Source organism: Protopterus annectens, chromosome 11.part0, assembly GCF_019279795.1.
Source record: "Protopterus annectens isolate FY-2018-M chromosome 11.part0, PAN1.0, whole genome shotgun sequence".
NCBI classification, from domain to species: domain Eukaryota; kingdom Metazoa; phylum Chordata; order Ceratodontiformes; family Protopteridae; genus Protopterus; species Protopterus annectens.
Genome location: NC_056745.1, coordinates 320,796,911 through 320,824,218, shown reverse-complemented (window position 1 = coordinate 320,824,218; position 27,308 = coordinate 320,796,911). Strand labels below are relative to the sequence as shown.

The following is a 27,308-nucleotide window of genomic DNA, read 5'->3' as shown; positions in this document are numbered from 1 at the left end:
CCCTTCTGATTCATCCAAGTCAGTATTAGATGTTAATGACTCCTGAGGGGAGTTCAAATGTTTCCTCTTACACACACTCTTCCTGGGAACACCATCAGTGGGAGCTTCTGGAGAGGTCCAGGAAGAACATGGGCCACCCAATGGGGATTCCTGAGGCTCTGGGTCTCTGCACTTAGCAAGGATCTGTGAGGCAGAAGCAGACACAGGCGCGTTAGGGGATGAAGAAGCTGGACCTGAAGATGAGGAAGTCTTGGGAGACATAACTCTCCTCATGGCTTCGAAGGCACCCCTGTTTCGGTGCGAAGGGACCGACGGATCTGAGGAAACAGTCAATAACCCCGGCACCGGGACAGTGGGCTCCGAGCCCGAGGTAGGAGCCGAGCTCATCCGAGCCGAAACCCAGAGAGGCAAAGTCGGAACCAAGTCAGTTCAACTATCCTCCCCGGATCCAACCAGAGTGTGTCGGCTCCTAGAGTCCTCGATCAGCACCGAGGACATCAGAGTGAATGGAGCCAAAGACACTGGTGCAGGCGTCAGCTCCGAAGGCTGTACAATCAGCAAGTCAGACTCCTCCAGCTCCGAAGGACCGGTATGGCTTGGGAGGAGGAAGAGATAAAGCTGGAATAAGGGTCTTCGGCTCCAAAACCACCTGGGACAGAGCCGATAATTTTGCAAAGGCCGGTGTCTGAAGGAGCTTCTGCACCACCCGATCCACATCCAAATCTGAGAGGCTAACAGAAGACCTAAATGAATGAACCGATGGGTACTGACTGAAGAAGCGGAGATTTTGGAATTTCGGTTACCGGTTCCAAATCCAGGGACCGGCTTCAAAAAGAAGAAAAAGAGTTGGCTCCGAGACCTGTGGAGCTGATGTCAGACTCTCTAGACTTTTTCGATTTTTTTTGAATCCACAGAAGTCTTGGAGGACTTACTAGATCCATCCTGGTCACTCAAAGCCTCCTAAAAGAAGGTTTCAACAAACCTCTGTTAATGAGCTTTCTTTTTCTCTCCTGGAGGACTCGAGAGGAGAAAGAATGGCAAATGGAACATGTTTCTTTTAAGTGCAAGGCACCCAAGCAGTATACACAATTCACATGGCAGTCAGTAACAGACATCTTCTGCCCACATTTAGGGCATTTTTTAAACCCTGATTTAGGGTGTTTGTCCTTGTCATCAGCCATGACCGAAATGGACACACCCAACAACAGCAATGTAAATTAGCCTTCTAATAAAAAAAAGTACAGTTTTGTACCTACCATAAATGTAGATGTCCGATAGGTATGAATCTGCAGTCATCACATATGGGTTTGTCCTGCCTCAGGCAGCCCTTCGGTCGGCCGGATTCCAAAGTCTGGGTCCGGCGTCGGCTGATATTGCCCTTTCCCCGACGTCACAGCGCCTGGGGTATAAAAGCGTCAGCCGACGCCATCTTCCTCAGTTTTTCTTGCCCCAGATGCCAGGTGCCCTCTAGGAAGGCTAAATTTGGAAAATAAGCAATAAAAAATCCAAACATTTGCAAAAATACATGTATGTAAAAACAAATACACCATAATAGATCCCCCCAGCTAGCTAATAGAGAGGTAAGCACCCTAGGAATACCACAGAGGGGAAGGAGGGAGGGTAAACCTGACTGCAGATGCATACCTATCGGACATCTACATTTATGGTAGGTACAAAACTGTACTATGTCCTTCAAGGATGCATCTGCAGTCATCACATATGGGTAGAATACCATAGCCAATCTGGGGGTGGAGGTACTAGGAAAAGGATGGTGTAGCTAAGATACCCTGCAGGACAGCCGTAGCAAAGCCTGCTCTGGATCTGGAGTATAAAGGTAAATTGTAATGCTTGGCAAAAGTATGCATGGAGCTCCATGTGGCAGCTTCTAAAATGTCTTTTGTAGCCACCCCTCTTAAGAAGGCTGTGGAGATGGCTGTGGCTCTCGTAGAATGAGGTCTAATGTTAGCTGGTACAGTCTTTCCATGAACAAAAGCGGATGCAATTTCCTATCCATTTTGAAATTGTTTGTTTGGAAATTGCTTTTCCGTGAGTACCAGCAGCATATGCTACCAGCAGCTGGTCAGTTTTCCTGAAACCTTTAGTTCTGTCCAAGTAGTAGCGCAACTGTCTGTGAATGTCCAGGGTATGCAGCAGTTTCTCCCCTTTGTTTTGTGGATTTGGGAAGAAGGTAGGCAAGTGAATGGCTTGATTCAATGAAACCCTGGATACCACCTTTGGCATAAAAGTAGGATTAGTTCTTAATGAAACTCCGTCCTGGTGAAAAATAATGAATGGCTGAACTGCCATCAGGGCCTGCAATTCCGAAACCCTTCTTGCTGAGGTTATTGCCAGAAGGAAAGCAGTCTTCCATGAAAGGTGCTGTAGATCTACAGATGCTGCTGGTACAAATGGAGGCAGTGTTAGTTTTTTCAACACGTAGTTAAGGTCCCAAGCAGGTAGAGGTGGATTCCTAGGAGGTTTGATGTTTTTAATTCCTCTTAGAAACTGTCTTAGGAGAGGATGAGAAAAGACAGGTGGATCAGTATTGTACTCAGCTGAAATTGCTGAAGCATGAATCTTAACAGAAGAGTAAGACAGCCCATTGTGGAACATTTCTGCCAAATATTCCAGGATATGTATCATGTTCATCATTGTCACATCTAGGCCCTTTGTGGTGTTCCAGATGAGAAATCTTTTCCATTTTGCTGAATATACCTTCCTTGTGGAAGGGCGGCGAGCTTCCATAATAATATTCTTCACACTCTGGGATAGGTTATCCTGAGGAGGAGTCAAGGTATTCTCCACGCTGTTAGTTGCAATGTTTTCAGGTTGGAATGTAGAGTTTTGTATCTGTGCTGCGTCAGTAGAGGTGGCCATAGAGGTAGGGGCCATGGTTTCGTACGTGACATGCTCCTTAGCAGTGGGTACCAGTGCTGTCTTGGCCAGTCCGGAGCTATCAGAATCACTTTTGGCTGCTCTGCCCTGATCTTCAGTAACACCTTGGTCATTAATGGAATAGGAGGAAATGCATACACGGTCAGATTTCTCCAGCTGAAAGAGAGGGCGTCCACTTTCCACGCTTGTGGGTGGTATGTCCTTGAGCAGGATTTCTTCAGTTGATGATTGTGGGGGGATGCAAATAGATCTATGTCCGGGCTCCCCCAAGATTGTGTTATCTGTTGAAAAATGTCTGGGTGCAGCATCCATTCGTGTGCATCCATGATATTTCTGTTTAAGCTGTCCGCCAGTGTATTGTCCTTCCCTGGCACAAACTGAGCTTGTAGCTGTATATTGAGTTTCAAGGAAAGATCCCATAGATTCATTGCCAGTCTGCAAAGAGGGTAAGAATGGGTACCTCCTTGCTTGTTTATGTACCACATGGTGTTGTCTGTCCTTATTAGTAGATGGCCTTGATGCAGAAAGAGTTTGAAGGCCTCGATTGCATGTATCACTGCTAGCATTTCTTTTTGATTTATGTGCATGCATAGCTCCTTTTGTGACCACTGTCCTTGGATACCTCTGCCCTCCATGTGTGCTCCCCAACCTAGGTCTGAAGTGTCTGTTGTAATAGTTTGGGAGGTTTTTGGCTTTGTGAAGGGCAACCCTCTGTTGGACTGGCTGGCCTGAGCCCACCACAGAAATTCCTTGTGAAGGCATGGAATGAGTGGGATTAACGTCTCCAAACTGTGACTGTGCTGAGTCCATAAACTCCTTAGGTACCACTGTAGCCTTCTCATATGTAGCCTTGCTTGTGGAATCAAAAGAATACAGGATGCCATGTAACCCAGGGCTTGCAGGATTTTCCTTGCAGTCAGCTGGGTTTGTCTTGTCAGATTCTTGAAGTAATCCGGTAGTTGACTTTGTTTTTCTTCTGTAAGATAAGCCATTTGGGTGGTTGTATCTAGATCCGCACCCAGAAAGGTTATTCTTTGGGATGGAACAAGTCTTGATTTGTGCATGTTGACTGTATATCCCAAGGCCTGTAGAAGATTGATAGCATAATTTAAGTCCTTTATCAAAGTTTGTTGGTTGTCCGCTTGTATAAGGCAGTCGTCCAGATATGGGTAGATTTGAATCCCCTGGAGTCTGCAGTGTGCTATTACTGATGCCAGGCATTTCGTGAATACTCTGGGCGCAGTAGATAAGCCAAAGGGCAATGCTGAGAATTGATAATGCTCTGACCCTGCAAGAAATCTGAGGTATCTTCTGCAACTTTGTCTGATAGGGACATGCAGGTATGCCTCCTTGAGGTCTAGAGTAACCAGCCAAGACCCCTTGCCCAGCATGGGAAGGAGTTGCTGTAGAGTCAGCATTTTGAATTTTGGCACAATGAGATAAGTATTCAGTGCGGACAAGTCGAGAATTGGTCTCCATTGATGTTCTTTTCTTGGAACAAGGAATAGCCTGGAGTAAAATCCTTGGCCTTGTTCTGAAATACGAACTTTTTCTATGGCTTTCATTTGTAGTAAGTTTGAGATTTGTTTCAAAGCCTCTGCCCTTTGATGTGGTGGCAAACCTGGCATGCCTTTTCTTTTTGGCAAAGTGTGGAAATGGAACCTGTATCCGTTGTCTATTATTTGGAGTGTCCATTTGTCTCTTGTAATGTTGTGCCAATTTCTTGAGAATAAAGAAAGCTTTCTGCCCAAAGGTGCTTCTAATTGAGCCCTGGTTGGCGGAGTCAAAGCAAAGTCATTGAGTTTGTCCTTGTGCAGCAGTTGCAGGTCCTGAACTACCTGTCTGGATTGGAGGTTGCCATTGACGGCCTCTGTAGGAGCCCCTAGCTTGCCCTCTACCTCTGGCACGCCTGTTCCTGCCCCTTTGAAATCTTTCTGTGTCTGGAAAGGACCAATTCTTGGAAGGCCAGTTTCTGCTAAATCTAGGCGGTTGGACTTGAAGAAAATCCTTAACTGTTTGTACAGATTTTGCCTTTTCCTCAAATTTCTTTAGGACGTCTTGAGCAGTGGAACCAAACAACTTCTGCTTTTCCAGTGGAGCATCCAAAAGCTTAGCTTTAACATGTTCTGACAGAGATTGTTCCTTCAGCCAAGCATGCCTGCGTATGACAACACCTGTCATTGCTGACCTACATGAAGCTTCCAATGCATCATAACTACACTGCTAGAAGTGGTTGCTAACCTGCTGGGAGTTATGTACCAGATCCTGAAGGGATTTACGGTCAAGGGGTTCAGAAGAAGACAATTTCTTATGCATTTCTTCTAACAAATACTCTTGATACTGTATCATGTGAAATTGACAATTTAATGCCCTCATAGCAAGAGTGGCCGAAGTATACACTTTTTTACCCCATCTCTCTAATGCCCTGGACTCCTTTGCAGAGGGGAGTGGGTTCTTAGTAGTAACAGCTGCAACCCCTTTAGGGCCCTGTGAAATAGTTTCAGGGTCAGCAGAGTGGGCCTTATAAAGAAAATTATGTGCGTCCGGGACTCTGTAATACCTGTCGGGCTTAACAGGGGCCGGAGGCAGAGTGTCAGGGGTCATACTAGAGTCAGAGTATACATCATCAATCACATTTAAAACAGGAGGAATAGCCAAAGGTCTATGCTGAGGTAAATGGAGAAAAGTTCTTAGTCTTTTCCTGGAATCAGAATATTCCTGGCCCTGCCATTTGAAATGCTCTCGCATAGTGTGAATGGTCTCCCCAAAGGAAAGCTCTTCAGGAGGGGAGGCCGAGGGAATAGATTCCTCTGCATCCGAATCCTCGTAGGCCGAATAAGCCTCCTCCTGGTAGTCTGAGTGATCCGAGCCAACAGAGGCCTCCTCTGAGGAAAGGGGATCAGGAGGATCCATCCTGGGCCTTTTGTCTAGAGGGGGTTGGGAGCCCCTGTCCGGATGAGGCTGAGAGCCCCTAATTAAGGAGATAAGGTCCTCTGCTAAAGTTAGAATCTGTGAACTAGAAGAAGGTCCCTGAGGAATAACTCTGGGAGGCATGGCTTTAGAGTGTTTTGCAGCTTTAGCCCTGGTGAAGGCCTTAATAGACATGGATGCAGGAGGCCTGGCCGCACCACGTGCTGGTGTAGCTTTGTCTAAAGGTATGGTGTCGGAAGATTCCAATACACCAGTTTCGGAAGGCAATTCTGTAACCGACTCGGTAGGAGCCTCCGGGGCCGAGGCTGTCGGTTGTAATATTTCAGGGTTCGGAAGTTCCAAGGACTCTGTATCAGCCGAGACCGAGACACTCGCGGTAGGCCTAGCCGCGGTTTCAGCCGAAACCGCGGCCCGCATGTGTCGGTCCTTGTCTTTCCGTTTCTTAATTAAATGTGATGTCGGGGTTTCCGACGGCATTTTGTAAGCAAAACTATCCCCAAAAAACTCTTCTGCTAACTCCGACCGACGTCTAAGAGTGCGTCGGTTGAAGGAAGCACAGGCAGAACAGGCCGAGACGTCGTGGTCTGGGCCTAAGCAAGGTAGACAATAAGAGTGGAAATCCTTATGAGGTATTTGTTTCCCACAAGTTAAACAATTATTAACTTTTTCTGACATCGGCTGAGGCAAGAAAGAGTCCCCAACGGGGTACTTAGCTTTTGAAGTCTTCGGATAGCGAATTTACAGGAGCTGGCCGACCGGCACTTGCGAACTGCTTCTGCTTTGGGCACCACGTGGCAGACTGAGGAAGATGGCGTCGGCTGACGCTTTTATACCCCAGGCGCTGTGACGTCGGGGAAAGGGCGACATCAGCCGACGCTGGACCCAGACTTTGGAATCCGGCCGACTGAAGGGCTGCCTGAGGCAGGACAACCCATATGTGATGACTGCAGATGCATCCTTGAAGGACATCAGGCTAACTGTAAGCGCGCACACACACACACACACACACACACACACACACACACACACACACACACACACACACACACACACACAAATACGCCTTTTAAACTAAGGCTAAGTACTATAAGCCTACTAATAAAAAACAGGTTAACTATCAGCAGACACACACAAGCCTTTTAAAGTAAGGCCAACTATAACTACTACTAAGCCTTATAAAAAAGGAGGCTAAATATATGCACACAAGCCTAAAATTAAGGCTAACAAGCACACTCAGAGATAATTTTAACAAGTAAGTTAACTAAGTAATCACACAATACTATTCTAACAATATATGTGACAAAAGGTCACTGAATAAACAATATTTTTGTCAAAGAATAATTTAAATAGGCCTATAAAGAAAAATGAGGCCAAATATATATATATATATATATATATATATAAATAAAAGGAAAGCACACAGGGAAGGGAAAACTATAGATAAAGCTTTAAGAGCTTACCTAGCCTAAAAATCTAACTATTACAGCAAAAAAATTAACAAATCTTGAAATTAGCAAAGTATTAAAGTTTTACTGGCCCAAGCTGTCAGGAATCTCCGATCAGTTGCTGCGGCAAACTAGATGAAATCCTTGAGCTTTGCAGTAGGTGCTGACTTGGAGCAGAGGGATCGGCTCCGAACCCATCAGTAAAGAATGAACGGCGAGACAGAACAACTTCACATGATTTATTTATAAAGAATAGTTGCATAAAATCTTACCATAACCACAGATGTCCTCCTCTTCCATGTTGCAGTATTCATTACAGTAGGGATATGGCTGCCTGCAGCACCGTACATCCGGCCAGTATACCAAAGTCTTCAGTAAGGGGTATGTGTGACGTAGCATGCTAGTGCCACACAAACCGACTTTGGCTATAATGTGACGTCTGCACGTACCTAAGTCAGGACTGACTGCCACAGAAGATGAGGCTGAATGAATAGAAAGCATTCCAGCTAAACAAGACTATAGAAAGGAGCCTATAGGGCACACAAAAAGGCTCTACACACTTGGGATTATGAGAAAATTCTACATATAGTAATACAACCAACACCATGTAAACACCTCTACCAACTATATAACCATAAAACCGCAAAATGTAAGGGTAGAGGGGAGGAGGGCAAGTTCTGAATACTGCAACATGGAAGAGAATACTGCAACATGGAAGAGAAGGACATTTATGGTTATGGTAAGATTTTACACGTGTTGCAGTAATGAATACTGCAACACAAGATGTTGCAGTATTCATTACAGTAGGGAGAGTACCAAAGCTGTTAGGTATTTCCTTGGGTGGTTGGTGCAGCAGAAGAGTCAAGGAGATCCTGCAAAATAGATCTGGCAAAGCCAGCTCTGGATCTGGATATTAAATCCAGTTTGTAATACTTGGTGAAGGTATGAACAGAAGACCAGGTAAGCTGCCTCTAGAATGGTGGCATGGTCCAGGCCTTTGAAAAAGACTGCAGAAGAAGCTGCAACTCTAGTGGAATGAGCCTTTACTTTCAAAGCTAAATGCTTGCCATGGAAGTCATGGCAAAAGGAGATGGCCTTTGAGATCCATGAAGCAATGGTTTGTTTAGAGACTGTTCTGCCTAGGGCTCTAGAGTGAAATGAGACAACTAGCTGGTCTGATTCTCTAATGGACGTGGTTTTATCTAGATAGAATCTGAGCTGCCTGTGCACATCCAAGGAATGAAGTTTCCTTTCTGAGGAATTCTGAGGTTATGCAAAGAAAACAGGCAGGTTAACAGATTAGTTCAAGGAAAGCTCATTCACTACTTTAGGCATGATAAAGGATTAGTCCTCAAAGCTGCTCTGTCTTTGTGGAAAATGAGGTAAGGCGGAATGGCCATAAGGGCTTGGATTTCTGAGACCCTCCTAGCAGAAGTCAAAGCTACTAGCAGAATTGCTTTCCAAGTGCAAAACTTTAAGGGAAGCTGAGAAGGCTAGCTTGAAGGGGGACATAGTCAATTTTTCTAGTACAAAATTAAGGTCCCAAGGTGGTGGAACTGGTTTCCTAGGAGGTCCGAGATGCAGAACCTCTCTAAGGAACAGTTTAACCTCTAGCCTGGATGCTAAAGGGGCAAGCATAGGTAGACAAGCAGAAATAGCAGACAAATGTACTTTTACAGAAGCGTACGATAATCCAAAGTGCAGGAGCTCACACAAATAAGCAAGGACCATAGGCACTGGGACTGCCAAAGGGTCCTGTATTTTCTTAGACCACCACCTGGAAAAAAGTTTCCACTTTGCAATGTAATTTTTTTCTGGTGTTAGGTTTCCTGGCCTCCTGCAGGACTTCGGGTAGGTCCTCTGAGTATTGGTGGTGAAAAGTGATCAAAAGTTTATCAACCACAGGGTCAAGTTCAGGATTTGAAGCTGTGGGTGTATCCGAGATCCCCTGTCTTGTGTGAGTAGATCGAACTTTTGAGGTAATCTGTGGTAACTGTCCCTGGCTAGCTGAAATAAAATAGGGAAGGCCCCAGTTGTGTACAATGTTCAGAAACACCTCTCTAACATCCATTCAAGAGAAGGTGCCATGGTTCTGGTTAGAGTGTCTGTCAATACATTTTCTGAGGTTGGAATATGAACAGACAGTAGGTGAAGTAACAGAGAACTGGCGAGATTCCAAACCTGAATTGCTAGAGAGTAGAGAGGGCAGGATTTCGTCTCCCATGCTTGTTGGCATACCATAGCACAGTCATGTTGTCTGTGATGACTCTCAGTGTGCCTGGTAGCAAAAGCTGCTGAAAGGTCTGTAGAGCCAGGAGTAAGAGACTCATTTCTTTTATGTTGATGTGATCCTGTAGTCTTTTCGAAGACCAAGTGCCCTGTGCTGGCTGGAGGGGAGATGCAGCACAGCTCCCCTACCCAGGTCTAAGGCGTTTGTGCAGAGATGCTGTACTGGAGTAGGAATTTGCAAGGGGACTCCCTGATTGAGGTGAATTTGTGAGATCCACCAGCAGAGTTCATTTTTCAGACATGGCAGAAGAGGAATGGTTGCCTCTAGGGACTGAAGGTGTTGGCACCAGAGATTTTTCAGACACCACTGAAATTTTCTCGTGAAGTTTGGCCAGTGGAAGCATAGGGATCAGAGAAGCCATATGTCCTAGGAGCTTCAGGAACTGTCTGGCTGTCAAGGATAAGAGGGGAAAGCAGGGATAGGAGGTACTGAAGCAAGCTGTCTACCTTTTGTTGGGGAATGAAGGCAGTCATTAGAACTGTCTGTATCCTACAACCCAGAAAGGTTATGTCCTGGGTGGTGGTGAGCTGAGAATTTTGCAAATTTGAGTGAATCTGCAGGTTTCCAGGATGCTGGAGACCAGAAGCAGATGTAGTGTCAAGGAGTGAGGGTCCTTGTGAAGAATGAGGAGATCATCTAGATATGGATAAATCTGAACTCCCAACAGCCTGCAGTGAGCTATCAGTGGGGCTAAACATTTTGTAAAGACCCTGAGTGCAGGAGAGAGACCAAAAGGCAAGGCAGAAAATTGAAAATGAGAGGAGCCTATTGAAAAAGTTAGAATTTTTGGCATGAAGGGTGAATGGGAATATGCAGATAAGCATCTTTCAAATCCACTGAGACCATATAAGCCTGAGGTGGGATAAGAGGCAGTAATGTCTGTAGAGAAAGCATCTTGAAGGTGGATACCTTTAAGAACAGATTGAGGTAGGACAGGTCTAAGACTGGTCCTTCAGGGACCTTCCTTTCTTGGAACCAGAAACATTCTGGAGTAGAAACCCTTGCCCATGTGCTCTGGAGGAACAGGCTGAAGTGCGCCTTGAATTAAAAGTTGTCTTAAGATGGGGGTGAAGAAATGAATTTAAGTTTTTGGTGGTTGTGGCAAACATTGGAAAGGAGGGAGAGCCCACTAAGTCATGAAATATCCATTCTGGATCATGGATGACACCCACTGGTCGATGGTGATCTTCTGCCAGGAGGGAAGGGACAGAGGAGTGTGACAAGACAGCTGGTCTAAGTCACAAAGGGGGAGCTCTGTCTTGACCAGGTTGCCTAAGAAATGAAGGAGTGGAGGCTGCAGATGTCTTAGAGGTTCTAGCTTGACTAGAGTGTCTCCTTCCCCTAGACTGAGTAGTAGGAGGAGTAGACCGCAGTCTAACAAAATAAGTATTTTGAGGGTAGTTTCTATGGCATTTAAGAACAGGTGAAACAAGATGATGTTTCAAATTCTGGAGTTCCTTACCTTTCTCCTGTAAGGATTTAAAAAGCTAAGCAGCCCTGAATAATGCAGAGTTATCTTGGGGGGGGGGGGGGGCATCTAACAGCCTAGCTTGAATATCAAGAGTTAAAGGCTGTAATCTAAGCCATGAATATCTACGAAGGACCGAACCAAATGCAGCAGACTTAGAAGAAGCCTCCACTGCATCATAACTACATTTGATTGAGTGTCTGGTTACTTGAGAAGCTGTTGCAGATTCGTGAGTTGAGTCTTGATAGGGAAGTCACTAAGATTAGACACCAAAGAGGAAGGAAGTCACTAAGATTAGACACCAAAGAGGAGGCCTTGCCTAGAGTGTCTAGTACAAATCGTGCCATGTGAGTCTGACAATTTAACTTCCTTATGGAGTGGGGGTAGAAGATGTATAAATATTTTTACTCTGTCTGTAGGGAACAGAGAAGTAGAAGGTAGCTGCCTGGATGATTTGTCTGCAGAAACTGCTTTAACAGCAGGGTCTGCTGGAGGGTTTCCTGAAGAGAAGCTGCGATTGAGGAGGAACTTTGTAAAACCCATCAGGTCTCTTGGAAGCTGGGGGTTGAGACTCAGGAGCCTGGGAGGCTGCCTGGAAGGCATCCAGAAAGGCTGGTTGTAAAGGAGGGACAGCAGAGGAAGGCTGGTCCATTTGCAGCAGTTCAAAATACCTTCTTTTAGTGTCAAATTTCTGAAACATCCCATTGGAAATGCTTTCTCACTAAATTGATAGTATTCCCAAAAGAGAATTCTTCACCAGGGGAATCAGGTGCCAAGGAGTCCTCCTCTTGGGTAACAAAATCCTTAGGAGATTCAATTTGAGATGACTAAGAAAGGGATTCAGATGAGGAGGTGTCCTCTTCAGATTCAACCAAACGGGGGCCAGAGATAGGAGGCTGAGGTTGTTGAAAAGCCTGAAAGGCCTTGACCAAGTTTTGGGAGAAAACTTCCCAGTCAGAAGAACGTGGAGTAGCAGAGTGCTTAAGCTTCTGTTTTCCCTTGAGAGGGCCTGGAGATTTAGCAGGCCGCATGGCCGATGTCAGAGTGGTAGTAAGGGGAGCGGAAGACCTATCAGAATCAGGGAGCCATGGTTCCCTCTCGCCATCAGGCCTTGATGGCTCACAAACCTTAGCTGACGTACCGAGGATTTCTGCTGAACCGACACCTGATAAGGTTCCCGGCTTAGAATGTAAATCTGAGATCAGAGGAGTCTCCGGACTCTCACTTGCCTCAAGAGACTCGGAGGATGTCTAAGGTGCAGAAAGCTTTTCAGGCCTAGTTCTCTTGGCTTCTTTTTAGGCGGCTCATCTGATGGACCTCCCACACCCTCCATACCTGAGGCCAGGCGTTGGAGCCTCAAATTTTCTAAATATATTTTCAAGGAAGCTAAACTACTTCTAAGGTTCTTAGGGAAAAACGATTGTCAAATAACAGTTCTTGTAATTGTGCTCTTCCCCCAAGCAAAAAACAGACTGGTCGTGAGTGTCCTTGTGTGGAATCTGTCTTACACAAGCACAGTTGCCCTCCCTAGAAGTCATGAAAAGTAGGAATGCAGTAAAATGCTAACAAATAAGGTAAGAATAAATCAGCTTATCTGTAAGCAGGCAGTAGAAAGATAACGAACATATAGTAAACACCTCTAGCTGGCGATCCGACGATCACTGCTGCAGGAAAGTTCTGACTTGGGTATGTGCAGACATCACATTTATAGCAGACACCTGTTTATGGCATTAGCATGCTACGTCGCATGTGCCCCTTACTGAAGACTTTGGTAATAATGGCCGGATGTACGGCACTGCAGCCAGCCATATCCCTACTGTAATGAATACTGCAACATGGGAATAGAAGGACATTTACTGCGGACACCCCTTAATTTCTGGTACCTCTAACTTTGAATAATAAAAAGACAAGACATGAGACTGCTTGCCATTAGCTTCATCAATGTTTATTCTTAACGTACAAGAACCAGATGACATGATGCACATTCACAACACTGAACTAAATGCAGTGCATTTTTAATAAAATACTTGCACATTTACGATGTGTACAATGACTACACTATTTACAAGATCTATATTTGAATGATCACATAGGGAAAAGGTTACAGTCATTTACTTGTCAGAATGTTTAAGAAGAAATATGGCAGAGTCTGGCAGCATGAATTAGGCTGATTAACAGGCATATGGAATGTGAAGAAATGTGGTAGAGTGCTTTTAATTTTCACTTTGCTTGTGAAGACCATTTTAGTTCCATACAAGTCCGTAGTTGTTTAAGGGAGCTGAAAATGGTATGCTGGAAGGACGTATCAAATCTTAAGTGTGGAGCTAATGTACAGCCTAGCTAGCTTGCTTACTGAATTGATATTCTGGCAAAGGTAAGTCTTGAATAAGGTGCTCTTAGTGGTGGATGTTCTTGAAGTGAAAATTCTCAGTTTTAAAATGGCATACATAAAGACTTCAAATTTGAACTGAGAAATGAATGAGAGAAGAATGAGTGCAGCTGCTGTTCTCTTGACAAATAGATTAGTAACTACATGTAAGTGGGAAAAATAGAGAGATCTCCAAGGGTAGATCACAGGAAGGCTGTGTGGTAAGTATGTCACAACACTTGGTTTCAGTGAGACAGATGACCAAGCGGAAGTAAACATGCTCAGTATATCTTCTTGCACCAACATCTTTCAAAAAGGAATGGGTGGCCAGCTTTCAAACACTGTAAAATAGTCTAAAATAATGCTGACACCACCCTGTCCTTGTTGAGCTCAGTGTGACTGCAGTCCGTGATCATTACAGCTGTTGTCACTAAACACAGTACAGTTGTGTAGGATCTTACCATAATGGTAAATGTCCTTCTCTTCACTGTAGCAGTATTCTTTACAATAGGGATCTCTGCCAAGGGCAGTCCAACATGCAGAAAGTATATCAAAGCCTTTAGGCTGCTTTACGGTATGCCAAACGTCACATGTATGCTCCCCACGTATAATGCATGGCATAAAAGTGACGTTCAGATGTATCATCCTCAGAACCGAGAGCCCCAGTAGGAACACCAGTCCAAGGAAAAAAGAGGTAACCAGTACATCCAGAAGAGAAAAAAATTGGGGAAGAAAGGAGTAAATACTACAACAGTGAAGAGCAGGACATCTACCATTATGGTAAGATCTTACACAACTGTACTATGCCCTTCCATTTCACTGTTGCAGTATTCTTTACAATAGGGAAAGAGCAAAAGCTCAGGAAGAAGAGAGGGAGGAGGATGGACCAGAAGAGCTCTCTAGAAATCCATGAAGAATGGCCCTAGCAAAGTCAGCTCTAGCTCTGGATTTCACATTCAACTTATAGTGCTTGGTAAACACATATGCACAAAAGTCCAGGTAGCTGCCTTAAGAACAGAGTTAGTATCAAAACCCTTGAAAAAAAGCACCAGAAGCCAGAGCCCTAGTAGAATGAACCTTAACAGAAGAAAGGCTCTTACAATGGAAGTTACAAAAAAAATAATAAATGGCTTTACAAATCCAAGAAGAAACAGTCTGCTTGGAAACAGCCAATCTTAATGATCTAGGATGAAAGGAAACAAAGTGCTGATCAGATTTACGAAATGTCTTAGTCTTATCCAAATAAAATCTGAGTTGTCTATGCACATCCTAAGTGTGCAGTACCTTTTCACTAGCAGATTGTGGAGAAGGGAAAAAAGTGGGCAAATGAGTAGACTGGTTAAGAGAAAACTCACCCACCACTTTGGGTATAAGAGGAGGATTAGCATGAAGGGACACCCCATCTTTACAGAACACTAAAGAGGACAAACCATAAGGCCTTGAAGCTCAGACACATGTCTGGCAGAAGTAAGGGCTAACAAAAGTACAGTCTTCCCAGAACAATGTTATAAGGAAGCTGAAGTTGCAGGCTCAAAAGGAGCCTTGGTCAATTTTTCTAAAACAAAATTCAGGTCCCATGGACAGACTTCCTGGGCGGTCTAATATGAAGGACACTTTTAAGAAACTGCTTAGCCTCAAATCTAGAAGTTAAAGGAAGTGATAAAGACAGATAAGCAGAAACAGCTGGTAAGTGGGCCATAACAGAAGAATCAGCCAACCCAGCATTGAGCAGTTCACACAGATGAGTTAGAACCAAAGGAACATCAACAGAAAGTGGATTTAGGTTACGAGAGAAATGCCAACAGAAAACCTCTTCCATTTGAATAAGAAAGACTTCCTAATTGTGGGCTTTTTGGCCTCCTGCAGGACCCTAAGAACATCCTCAGAAAAAAAGGTGTCTGTATGCAATCAAAATCCTATCACCCAGTGTCAGTTGAAGAGTGGACAGGTGAGGACGGATAAGAGATCCCTTGTCTTGTGCGAGTAGCTCTACCCTATAAGGTTACTTGTGATGATTGCCCTTAGCAAAATGCAGGAGAGGGAACCAATGTTGACTTGGCCAAAAGGAAGCCACCAGCAAGATTTTGGGAGCATCCAGTTACATTTTGAACATGACTTTTGGAATGAGGAGAAGGAGAGGAAAAGCATAAAGAAACATCTCCTTCCAGGAAAAAGAGAGGGCATCCACCTTCCAGACCAGAGGACCTGGGACTGTGGCACAAAAAAAAGAGGAAGTTGTTGGTTTGGAGGGGAGGCAAAAAGATCCACTTGAGTACCACCCTACAGCTGGACAATGTCCAGAAAGATATCCATGTGAAAACATCCACTTGTGAGACTGCGTTGTGGACCTGCTCAGAGAGTCTGCCACAACGTTCTGCCCTGAGGGAATATAAACTGCCTGAGGAGTTGCACAAAAATGGATAGCTAGTTTCCACACTAGAAGAGCCAACTGGCAAAAGAGGCAAGATCACCCACCTAGGAAGAGGTCCCCAACAAAGAGCAGAAGTCTTCTCTTCAGAATGCGGAAAGTCAGAAATTACCTGGCACACCTGAGAAAGAAGAGCCAAAATATATCTGGACATATGGATCTGATAGTTGACAGCCATAAAAGCCAAGGTAGCAAAAGTATAAACCTTCTTACCTAGTCTTTTCATAGTCCTGCTGTCATCAGAAGGAAGCAGCTTTGTAGAAGGCAGTAACTGAGATGGCTTGTCAGATGCCACAGACACCACAGAGGAGTCAGCTGAAGGGCATCTATATAGGAATTTGCAATCCTTAGGCACCCTATAAAACTTATCAGTTTTTTGGGGGTGGGAGCTGGGAGTCTGCAACCCAAGACGCAGTAGAAAATGCATCCAACAAAGCAGCCAAAACCGGACGGACAGCAGAAGGTCTGGGAGAGTCCATTTGCAGAAGCTCATACAATCTCTTTTGCACCTCAGAAACTCAGACACAATCCCATATAAACAATTCCATCATCCTGGAAATTGCTTTCCCAAAAGAAATCTCCTCAAAAAGAGTGTCAGGACTAGTGGACTCCTCCTCAGAACCACAGTCTAAAGGAGAAGGAATCTGGGATAAATAAGCAAGGGATTCCACATCTGAATTCACCTTTTCCTCAGAGAAATCCTGTTCCCTTGGCCTTTTAAGGGGAATAGAGGACCAAGGTGGAACAGGAACAAGAACAAACTCCTTGAGGAGGTTTCAGAGCCATAAGGGCATTAAACAAATCCTGGGTGAAATTCTGCCATCACTCTGAGCGTCTTTAGGAGTAGAAGAAACATGCTTTGTTTTTGTTTCTTTCTCAAAGGGATGTCTGCCTTGTAAAACTTAGAAAGCTGATCTCTGCACAACATTCCACAATCATAGTCAGAACTTCCTCTCTAACCAATATCTGAAAAACACCCCTAGATCCTTCGGTAAACCTTCGGTAATAACCAGCCAAGGTTTCCCTTGAACATCCGTAAATAACATCTGCAAGGGCTCCAGAGATGTGTGCGAGGTTGGATCCATGCCAGCCTCCAAAGCAGTCACAGCACAAGAATCCAACAGAGGAACCAGGCAATCCTCTAGGCTTTTACTAGCCTTAGGAGAGACATCTGGCGGAGGTGGTACAGCGGAAGAATCAGACCTAGACTTCTTGGCCTTCTTATTCAAAGATGGCTGACCCTCAGAGGGGGAATTTCACTCCATAGTGTCCTTTCACTAAAAGCTTAAGATGATGGTTTTCTAAATATAGGGCAGAAGAGGAAAGCTGACTACAGTCTCTCTTTGGAATGAAAGCCTGACAAATGAAACTGAAGGTATGACTGTGGGAAGCAAAGAGACAAAACAAGCACTGGTCTTGATAGTCTGTCCGGGGAATTTGTTTCCCATACTGGCATTTACCCTTTCTGGATGACATGAACCCCACAAGCAACCAACAAAAGGAAAAAGGTAAGAGCAAAAACCCAATGTAGCACTTATCTTTAACAACCCACCAAAAAAGCAGAGTAGCACTTCAAATAACTAATAAACAATCCAAATAGTGCCAGGGACCGTTGAAACACAAATTCGCAAAGGTTTATTCCAAAAAAACTGTAGACCACACAGGAAGCTGAAACACTGAGTTTTCGGTCAGTGTTTCAGCTTCCTGTGTGGTCTACAGTTTTTTTGGAATAAACCTTTGCGAATTTGTGTTTCAACGGTCCCTGGCACTATTTGGATTGTTTATTACTTATCTTTAACAGCTTGGTGAACCAGCAACGAACAGGCATTCTGACCAATGATCAAAAGATGGTGTTTGGACTGGTGGCAAAGAAGTTCTGAAGATGGCATGTCCGGACATCAACTTTATGCCCTACTCTATGTGCGGGGAGCATACGTGTGACATATACCTTAAAACAACCTAAAGGCTTTGGTATACTGGCCGAACATCGGGCCGCCCATGCCAGGGCATCCCTATTGTAAAGAATACTGCAACAGTGAAACAGAAGGACATATACTGATCCAGAAAGGAGGAGGGATAAAGTTTAAAAAACTGGCCCAAATAATACAAAACAAATTTCAAGAGGTTGGCCTGTACTTCAATCACCATTTTATCAAACTTTAGAACACACCCCAAAAAGAAACAAAGCTCACAATTGGTTAAAAACTTGAAGCAAGAGCACTTCAGTTTTTCCTGTGTTTTGTAAGAACAGTGCCAGGAAAATAATACCTGCACAAAATCCTGAGTTGTATATTAAAACAGCCAAATGAGTGTGCAGTTCAGAAAGAGCAATAAAGATCACTACTACCGTACTGCACCCAGAATCATACAAAGTTGAAAATACTGCAAGTGAAAACACTTGTGCCCAATAATGTAGATTGTGCACAGGTAAAGAAAAAGGTTGAATGAGGCTACTTAACTATAAGTATATAGTTGACTACTACCTAATGGGATGTGAAAACAAGTCTTAAGTTGCTATAGTTTCCCATGAAGTGCTGAAAATGTAGCAGGCCAGCAACATCTACTTAAAAACTCCACAAAGTAAGATTTTCCACTACTCACAGATCAGAGACAGAATTAAGATATACAAAGAAAGTGATCTACCTAATACTAGATGCAGAAACACTCTGAGGGGATCGAGGGTGGGGTGGGTTGTAGTTTTTACAAACAATTACACTAAGTGTATTTCAATGGTTAAATAAGATTAAAGAATGGTATCAATTTCTCATGTTCATATCACATCCTAGAATAAAACATTTTCACAGCAAATTTAAAATTTGAACTCATTACTTACGGTATATATAAAAAATTACCCAAGACAAAAGGCTAACACTCTAAAAACTGCAACTTTGGAAAACATTTACTCTAGAACACTCACTCATCAACTGTTACACTAAAGTCAAAACAGTAAATCTAGACAAGCTTACACAATCTATGCAAATTTACTACATTATACTTTACGTCTCTTGTAATGACAAAGGAAACATTATAAGCTATGCACTTAATTACTCAACAGATAAAACTGCATTACATTTGTTTACGTGCTTTAGCCTACCTGATTCCTGTAGGTGTCTGCACCTCGTGAGGAAACATCTCTCTAAGAATATCTCGTCCTACTGTTCTTTCTTCTCGTTCAGTTTTCTCTATAACCTATTTAAATATTAAAATATGACTTTTAGTGTACATGAACAGATTTACCTGCAAGAGCCATAACCATCACCTCCTATACCTGTTATGTGAATTCTTAACTATTCACGGACTACTGACAAACAATTGCCACAAGGTGAATACACCCTATATCCCCATAATGATAAAAAAATAAAAAAAAAATCACTTTTAACACCAAGTGCATAAACGTTTTAAAACATCTTTCCTGATTTTTATTTGATGTCATAAACAGAGTTATTTTTAATTGCCGTGCCAGCTTAGCAGACCTCTCTTTGGTATTTGCAGTCTGGTTCTCAGTTTGATCCTACATGAAAAAAAGTTTGTCTTTAGTCAGTGGGGAAAATTTCAACATAAATACATACAAACACACATTACAGTTAAGGGTAAAGCAGGTCATCACCTCCATTACATCTGTGCCTAGCTTGATGACTTCCACAGGCACATGAAAAGAATGGATGTTTTTACTGGAATGAATATCAGAGGCCTCTTCTTGCTGTAGACGTTAAGAAAAATTTACAAACATAACTAAATTTCTGTGTTTCCCTGAAAGACTAATACAAAAAATAAAAAATCATTGCAAAAACCGTAAGTGACATTTACAGGCAAACAGAATTAAACATGCAGTACATCATTTCCTGACTAAGGATGTAATAGCATCATCTTAATAAAACACTCATAAAAGGCACTGGTACTGAAAAAAAAAAAACTTGTGCTATTGCCCTATAAGAACCAGGGAAAACACTCCAGCAGATAATGTAGTGAATACATTCAATGACGCATGATGCTTTTCTTTCTGGGCATTCAGAAGATCGAGGGCTAGCTGTGCTTATATTTAACTCCACCACCCAGCAGAAAAAATAAATAAATCAAAAAGGTTGCAATTAAACATAACAGTAGATATCAGAGATGTCACAGTACCAATAAATGGAGTCGCAGTAACAATAAATCACAACAGTGCTCCCTTCCTACTTACCTTGATTCACAAAGTTGGAATTTGCCAGACCTGTGGTCTCATATATCCTGCATAGGCTAATGAAACTTTGCGTTGTAATACAATGTTATAAGTGCATGTTCATGTGTGCGCATGCATATACTCGCACACACTCCAGTTCTCAAGGCGCATTTCTCTCAAAGGGAATGGTGGATAGTATAAAACTGCAATTAGTGTTATAACACTGCATAAGACTGTAAATTCCAGTGTTGGACAAAAATGAACAAGAATGGTACGGGCAGATGGTGAAAAAGTAAATAACCAGGTAGTGACATTTATAAAAACAACAGAGGACTAAGAAAATAAATTTGATTTCAATTTGCACTTTTATTGGTAAAACTCAAAGAAAAATACTCCTTTGATGACAACTGTAAAAAGAAAAATACTTATGCAAATGTATGTACACCTGCATATTTAAATCAGGGTTAAAAGAATGTAAAAACACTATAAACGAGAAATCTATAATAGCAAGACATATAGTTATATTAGTTCAATTAATTCTATATTTAAGAGATTAAGTATCACAGGAGAGGATGGGAATAAGAAACCATTGTTGGCTTGTCCTTCCTGTGGTTTGGGAGGGGGTGGATGTCGCTTGTCTAATCAGGATGTAAAAGACGAGACTTTGTGGGCTCTGTTCAAGCAACTTTATTATGTACAAACACATCAGGATTGAGGCTTAACTTTAACTTGGGTAAACTTGTATACAAACTAGCTATTACACTCATACATGCTCACTCTCTGGCTGCACTCTCAAAATGGCACTGAAGCTAGCACATGTTTGCTATTAATATGCACGTTCAGTCCTTGAAATTCTTTTTAAAGATACAGCACACACACACACACACACACACACACACACACACACACACACACACACACACACACACACACACACACACACACACTGTTCTACATCCTCCCTCTAAGAAATAGGTTATGCAATACTGACAATATCAATTGATATACAATCAGTACAAATAATTCTGTCATACAATTATACAATCAAGTCCAGGTCACTGTGCATTTCATACTCGGTCTGGAAATACGACCAAAATGTGTGACAAAATTTAGAATCAGATTTAGCAACTTGGACTTTCTGCTGAATGTTCAACTTTAGTAACATCATCAAGAATGAAAGTAGAAGTTAGGACACATTCTGCAACAGGAATATTGGATTGCTCTGAGATATCGAGTTTGTATCACAGGAACAATGCTGCGATATCAATTCTGGTACAGGAAGATGATGCCTGCGATTTCTCCTGTACTCCAGAACCTCAGACTCTACGAAGTAGGATCTTGGCTTGGTACATATACCATTTACTTCACCAATCTGGTCGAAACCTTTCGCAGTTTGTATCCTCACTCTCTCTCCTTTCAATGGACGAAGAAATCTGCTCAAATTTTCATAGCTGGACTTCTGGAAAGAATGCTTCCTGAATAATTGGGCTCTAATGGTTCTGCTGTTCTTAGCTTTAGGCCTCAGCAAACTGGAATTAATAGGCAATATATTTCTGGTTTGCCTGGACAGAAGTCTCTGAGCAGGCGAGCCAAGTATATCATTACGGGGTATGTTTCTGAGACTGAGTAAATTCAGAGAGACATCGGTACTGTCATGCTTTGACCTTTCAAGTAATTGCTTTGCACTCTGTACTGCATGTTCAGCTAGACCATTTGACTGTGGATATTCTGGACTACTAATAACATGTATGAAGACCCATTCTCTTGCAAATTTCTGAAACAACTGACTAGTAAATTGAGTAACATTGTCAGAAACCACTTTGTGGACTACCATGGACTGAGAAATAACATTTCAACTTAGTGATAACAGCAACAGACATTAGGTTAGGTAGTAAATCGATCTTCAAACCTGTTTTTTTTTTTTTTTATTTAACATTTGTTGACCGGGAAAGTCTGACTAGGTTCCACAGATCCTGTTTTCAGCGGAGGCCCGGGGAGAAATGCTCCAGAAGCATGTCTTTAGAATGTGGGAGGAAACCGGAGTACCCGGAGGAAACCCACACGAACGCGGGGAAAACATACAAACTCCGCACAGAAAGCACCCCAGCCGAGAATCTAACCGGAGAACCTCTTGCTGTGAGGTGACAGCATTAACCACTGCACCACTCCGCCGCACCTTTGAATAAGAGTCTACCAATACTAAGTAATGGTGGTGGTTCCAAAAAACTGAGAAATCCAGCACCAAAGTCTCTATGCCAAAAACTGAAGAAATCCAAAAATGTGTATATGGCAAAATGCACCATGGCAGAGGCACAAGATAAAACTAGCTGAAATCTTTATTAAAAACAGAAGTAAGCACTTTCAGGCAAATGTGCCCTTCATCAGACAATAAAAGACAATTAAAAACCAACATTTAAACATAATGTTGTCCAATCACATTCAGTAATTTACCCTCCTTTTTCTCAGAACAGTTTTTAAAGGCACAGTTACATTTAAACCAGGGCTCTTATCCGCCCCTAGTCTTATGATCCACTTTAATTCACTGCACTCAGTTTCATTAATTAAATCACCACCCCTTATATTTTTATGCATCACTTGTAGCACCACTTGAAGAAATGATCTGAACATTCTACAATATGTAATGCTAGGGCATTTCGTACATCATGATGTCTGATATCAAACAAATGCTGAAAAATTCTCTGCTTGAGCATACAATTGGTCTTGCCAACATAAAATGAATTACACAGTTGGCATATAGCTAAATAAACTACACTCTTAATGGTGGTTGTTCCAATATATCAGTGGCTACTGTTGACCAAGGTAGTTCAGGAACTTGACTTAGCTGAAGTGGTTCTCTTTGCAAATGCGGTTTAGTATTATTGCATACTGAGCAAGAAGTACTTTATCAATGACTTTTACTAGAGAAGGTCAAAATACTAGTTCTCTCGCCCTTCTTTTGGCAGATTTGGAACCTGGGTGACCATGATGCAAAATCTGGATAAATTCATGTTGTAAGGAAGCAGGAACAAAAATTCTAGGGCCCTTGAAAATAATGCCATCTTTGTAAAGAAAATAAGTTTGCACTTCAAGTGGTACACTAGATTGCTTTGATGGTCATCCAACATTACTGTAGTGGTTGAGCTTTTGCAAAATTGAATCAGTCTCTGTATGATCTCTCAGCTCAAGTCTCGTGATTGAAAAATTATGCACTTCCATTATGTCAAAGTCAAAATTCTCTGCATCAAGCTGTTCCATTGTATTTCTAGGTGATCTGGATAACGTACCAGCCAGATAAAGAAGTTTGCCTTTTGTATAGACTATTTTGAAGTTGTACTTTTGCAATTTGAGTATCATTCTTTGTAATCTCACTGGAGTTAAATGCATAGATTTTTTTAGACAACTAGAGGTTGGTGATCAGTTTCAATCTGAATAGCTCAACCATAAATATAATCATGAAACTTTGAACATGCAAATACTATTGCCAAAAGTTCTTTCTCTATCTGGGCATAATGCATTTCAGTTTGGGTACAGGTTCTAGATGCAAAGGCTACTGGTCTGCCTTCTTGAATAACTGTGCCAAGACCAAATTCTGAAGCATCAAAGGAAAGAGTTACTGGTTTATCAACATCATAGTATCTTAATGTAGGTGGGGGTGGCAGTTTTCTGCTTAAGGTCTTTGAATACTCCCTTGTGCTGTTCCAATGAACATCATGTAACATTACTGTGCGTCAGCTCTCTCAAAGGTGCCGTCAATTCACTGAAGTCTGGTATAAACTTGCCTAAATAGTTGACCATGCCAAGAAAACGTAGAGCTTAAAAAATATCAGGTGCTGGCATCTAAAGAATAGCTGCTTGCTTGGATGGGTTTGGTCTTAAGCCAGTGCTGGCAAATAAATGACCTACATGTGTAACTTCTGGTAGTCTGCATTTGCACTTTAGAGGATTAAGTTTTAAGTTCATTTCACATGATCGTTCTAGAACTCTCTTAAGGTTTCTGTCATGCTCTGCTTCACCATTACCTTCAACAATAAATCATCCACTATTATGGCACAAGGATAACCTGAAAAAATTTGCTCCATTGCATGCTGAAAAAGACTTCACTTGCAGAATTTATGCCAGATGGCATCCTTAGGAATCTCTATCTGCCAAACGGCGTACTGAAAGTAGTCCGTGATGAGAATTTGTGATCAAGTATCACTTACCAAAATGAACTTTTTGCATCCAAGACAGAAAAAACAGTGGCATTCTGTATTAGCAACTTCTTTGACTGTACGCATTGGATGATGCAGTGTATTTAATGCTTTGTTCAAATCCCTTGGGTCAATACATATTCTGATTTCATCTAAGCCTTTCTTGCGGGCTGCTACCATGGATGACACCCATTTAACTTGGTTCTGTAACTGTACAAATTAAACCTTGCTGCACCACTTTATCCAACTGAGTTTTAACTTTATCCTGCATAGTTATCGGAACTTTTCTTGCTGGTCTGACCAATGGACTGACCTCTGGGTCTAACTTCATAGAATACACAACTGGAAGTTTGCCCAACTTGTCATCAAAAACATCAGCATACTCTGAGAAAATGGCTTCAGAAAAATTGGAACTAGGGTATGTGCTTATATGAACTTCTTTGGTAAAAGAAAGCAGATTCATGCTTAAACTGTCTCTGAGACCCAATAATGACTGCACAAATCTTCGGACTACATAGAACAAGCTGCAACAGTTGCTAGCCAAATAACATGAAAGCACTACTGAGCCTTCAGTCTGAATTTCTTCACCTCCATAAGCAACACGTTTCGCACTACTAGCCACATTGAGTTGTTCACCAGCTCTTACTTGAGCAAATGTGTCTGCTGACATAACATTACACTTTGAACCAGTGTCGACTTTGAGCTCAGTGGATTTACCATTGATCTGGACAGCACAAAATACTTTGTTCTTAGCCAACAAATTCACTGCATTAACCTTTTCACCAATTACCAATTTACATACAAAGTAGAACTGATGCTCTCTATACGATCAACTTGCTTTTTTGAGTGACCCTTCTTTTTAACTCTGTGAGGTTTACTTGATTTGCAAAATTTTTGAAAATGGTTATATTTTTACACTTGTGACATTGCTGAGCAAATGCCAAGCATTTCTTTCTTCTAGACTCATGACTGGCACCACAACTGCGACAGTTAACTATAAGGCTAGATTTGGGTTTTGCTGATTCATGCTTACACTGCACTGAGCACGCTCTTTTCTTAGAACTTGCTGGAAAACTATGTGGTTTCCCTGGGTAATCCCCGCAGGGGTTGTGGCTGCCATGTGCTTAGGCCTGCTTCTGTTTGCCACGTGTTGCATACGGTCTACATCTGCTTTGGAGCCTGCCGAAACCATGCTCTTATCACTTACAAGCATACTTGTGTGCCCTTCTGTAACTTCATGGATTTTACAAATCTCAATAGCTTTGCTAAGTGTTAAATCACTGTCACAAAGCAAAATCAATCTTTCTCACAGCAGCACTATTAATACCACATACAAGCCTGTCCTTTATCAACTCATCTTAAGTCACCAAACAGACACATTTTAGCTTTGCTCCTTAGGTCAGTAATATAAGCTGCAAAAGTTTCCCCTGGTTTCTGATCTCTTGTGTAAAACAAATGCCTCCCTGATGTAACATTTGTCTGGGGGTTACACATTTCTCTGACTTTGCGCTTCAAACACGCTGGGTCTTCCCTTGATTCAGCATGTACAACAATACGGCGTTTTCAAATTCTCCCTCATATACTGCTGGTGCATAAACAAATGAACGCTCACTTTCAATGGCCTCTGACCCAGCTAGATTTAACAAAACGAATGCCCTGGTGTGTGCATCTTTATCAGAATAAATTGTTTGTATAACATATACTCTTGCTCAAATATTCTCCAATTCTCTGCAATATTCTGATCAAATACAAGTGGTGAGGGCTTTCAAAATCCATCTGCCATATTAACACATACCAGTCAAGGGTTTTGCAATTGTGCACGAACACACACACATACATATGCCAGAAATGTATGCCAGTATTTCTAACTATGCCCAATAGCACAACAAGCCTGAACTTTGCGAAATAAGTCTCTCGGGCACTAATATTCTTGAAATTACTGTACTGCAAGAAACCACCTCTTAGTGTAAGAAACATTTCAAAATAACTGCACTGTGTGAATGAACTGGACAGAAGAAGCGCAGAGCAAGAAACATTTTGAAGTAACTGCACTTTGCGAATAAGCAGTACAAGGCACACTGAAACTTCTCCAAAATGGCCGTATTTTGCTAGATAATTCTTTACAGTGCAAGAAACTCTGTAATGGCGACACTTTGTGAATCGACACACCCAGCATAAGAAACTTTTCGAAATGGTTGTATTTTTACTGTACTTCACGAAACAGCTGCACCTTGCACACAAAATCTTCGGAATACATGCACAGTAATATGCACACACTGTAAGCACTTTAATACAATGAGATAATTTGAATAATTCTAGTTATGCCCTGACTACAATGTGAAGTAGTATTTATATCAAAACACAGCACTTTGCTTTACTTATGCTTAATGTGCCCCTTTTGCCCATATTATATTCATTTTACTCGTTTAATATCTTAATGCCCATTATACCTTGGTTGTGCTCATTTTACTCTAAAAATGCCCATTTTGCAAGTCCAAACCCTTATGTACTTTTCTGATTCTCGTTTTATCAAATTTCTTAATCTTAAACATTTTGTTTAATCAATACACCTTTTGTGCCTCTTGCTTGTTTAATAATGTGGTTTGTGCCCTTGCAATGCTCTGTTTTATCTTTTTTATAAAATAAACTGTGCAAGTTTTCATTACCTTGGGTTCTTTTCTGCCTCTTTTTCATGCTCGTTTCTCTTTGTTTATCTTCACTGTTAACTCTGCACCTTGTAGCTCTGGAAAGCAGTCTCTGGAATCCCACTTCTGACACCATGTCGCTCATCTAGTCAGGATGTAACAGACAAGACTTTGAGAGTTCTGTTCAAGCAGCTTTATTATGTATAAACACATCAGGATTGAGGCTTAATAACTTTAACTTAGGTAAACTTGTATACAAACTAGCTATTACACTCATATATGCTAATCTCTGGCTGCACTCTCAAAATGGCACTGAAGCTAGCATGTACCTATTTATATGCACGTTCAGTCCTTGAAACTCTCCTCAAAGATGCAGCACACATGCTCCTTTCTACAGTGGAGTTGGTTTCAGCTTACCACATGGGAGACACCTGGTAGTGGACAGAGCCTACTGAGCCTGCTTTGTCTTACTGCATTGCACTGTAGGCT

General features: G+C 42.2%; 1 protein-coding gene across 3 annotated transcripts in view; it reads right to left on the bottom strand.

Annotated features, from left to right (window-relative positions):
* Window positions 1-27,308, bottom strand: part of TMPO (thymopoietin) — a 1,066,167-nt gene that overhangs the window by 234,266 nt on the left and 804,593 nt on the right. The window contains exons 6-8 of one of the 3 annotated variants that reach the window (XM_044087819.1): window positions 19,433-19,525; window positions 19,238-19,336; window positions 18,920-19,014 (exon numbers count right to left, since the gene is read on the bottom strand). In XM_044087819.1, coding sequence (XP_043943754.1) covers window positions 18,920-19,014; window positions 19,238-19,336; window positions 19,433-19,525 — 287 coding nt within the window. The remainder of the gene's footprint in view (window positions 1-18,919; window positions 19,015-19,237; window positions 19,337-19,432; window positions 19,526-27,308) is intronic. The other 2 variants (XM_044087820.1, XM_044087821.1) reach the window with 2 other exon arrangements.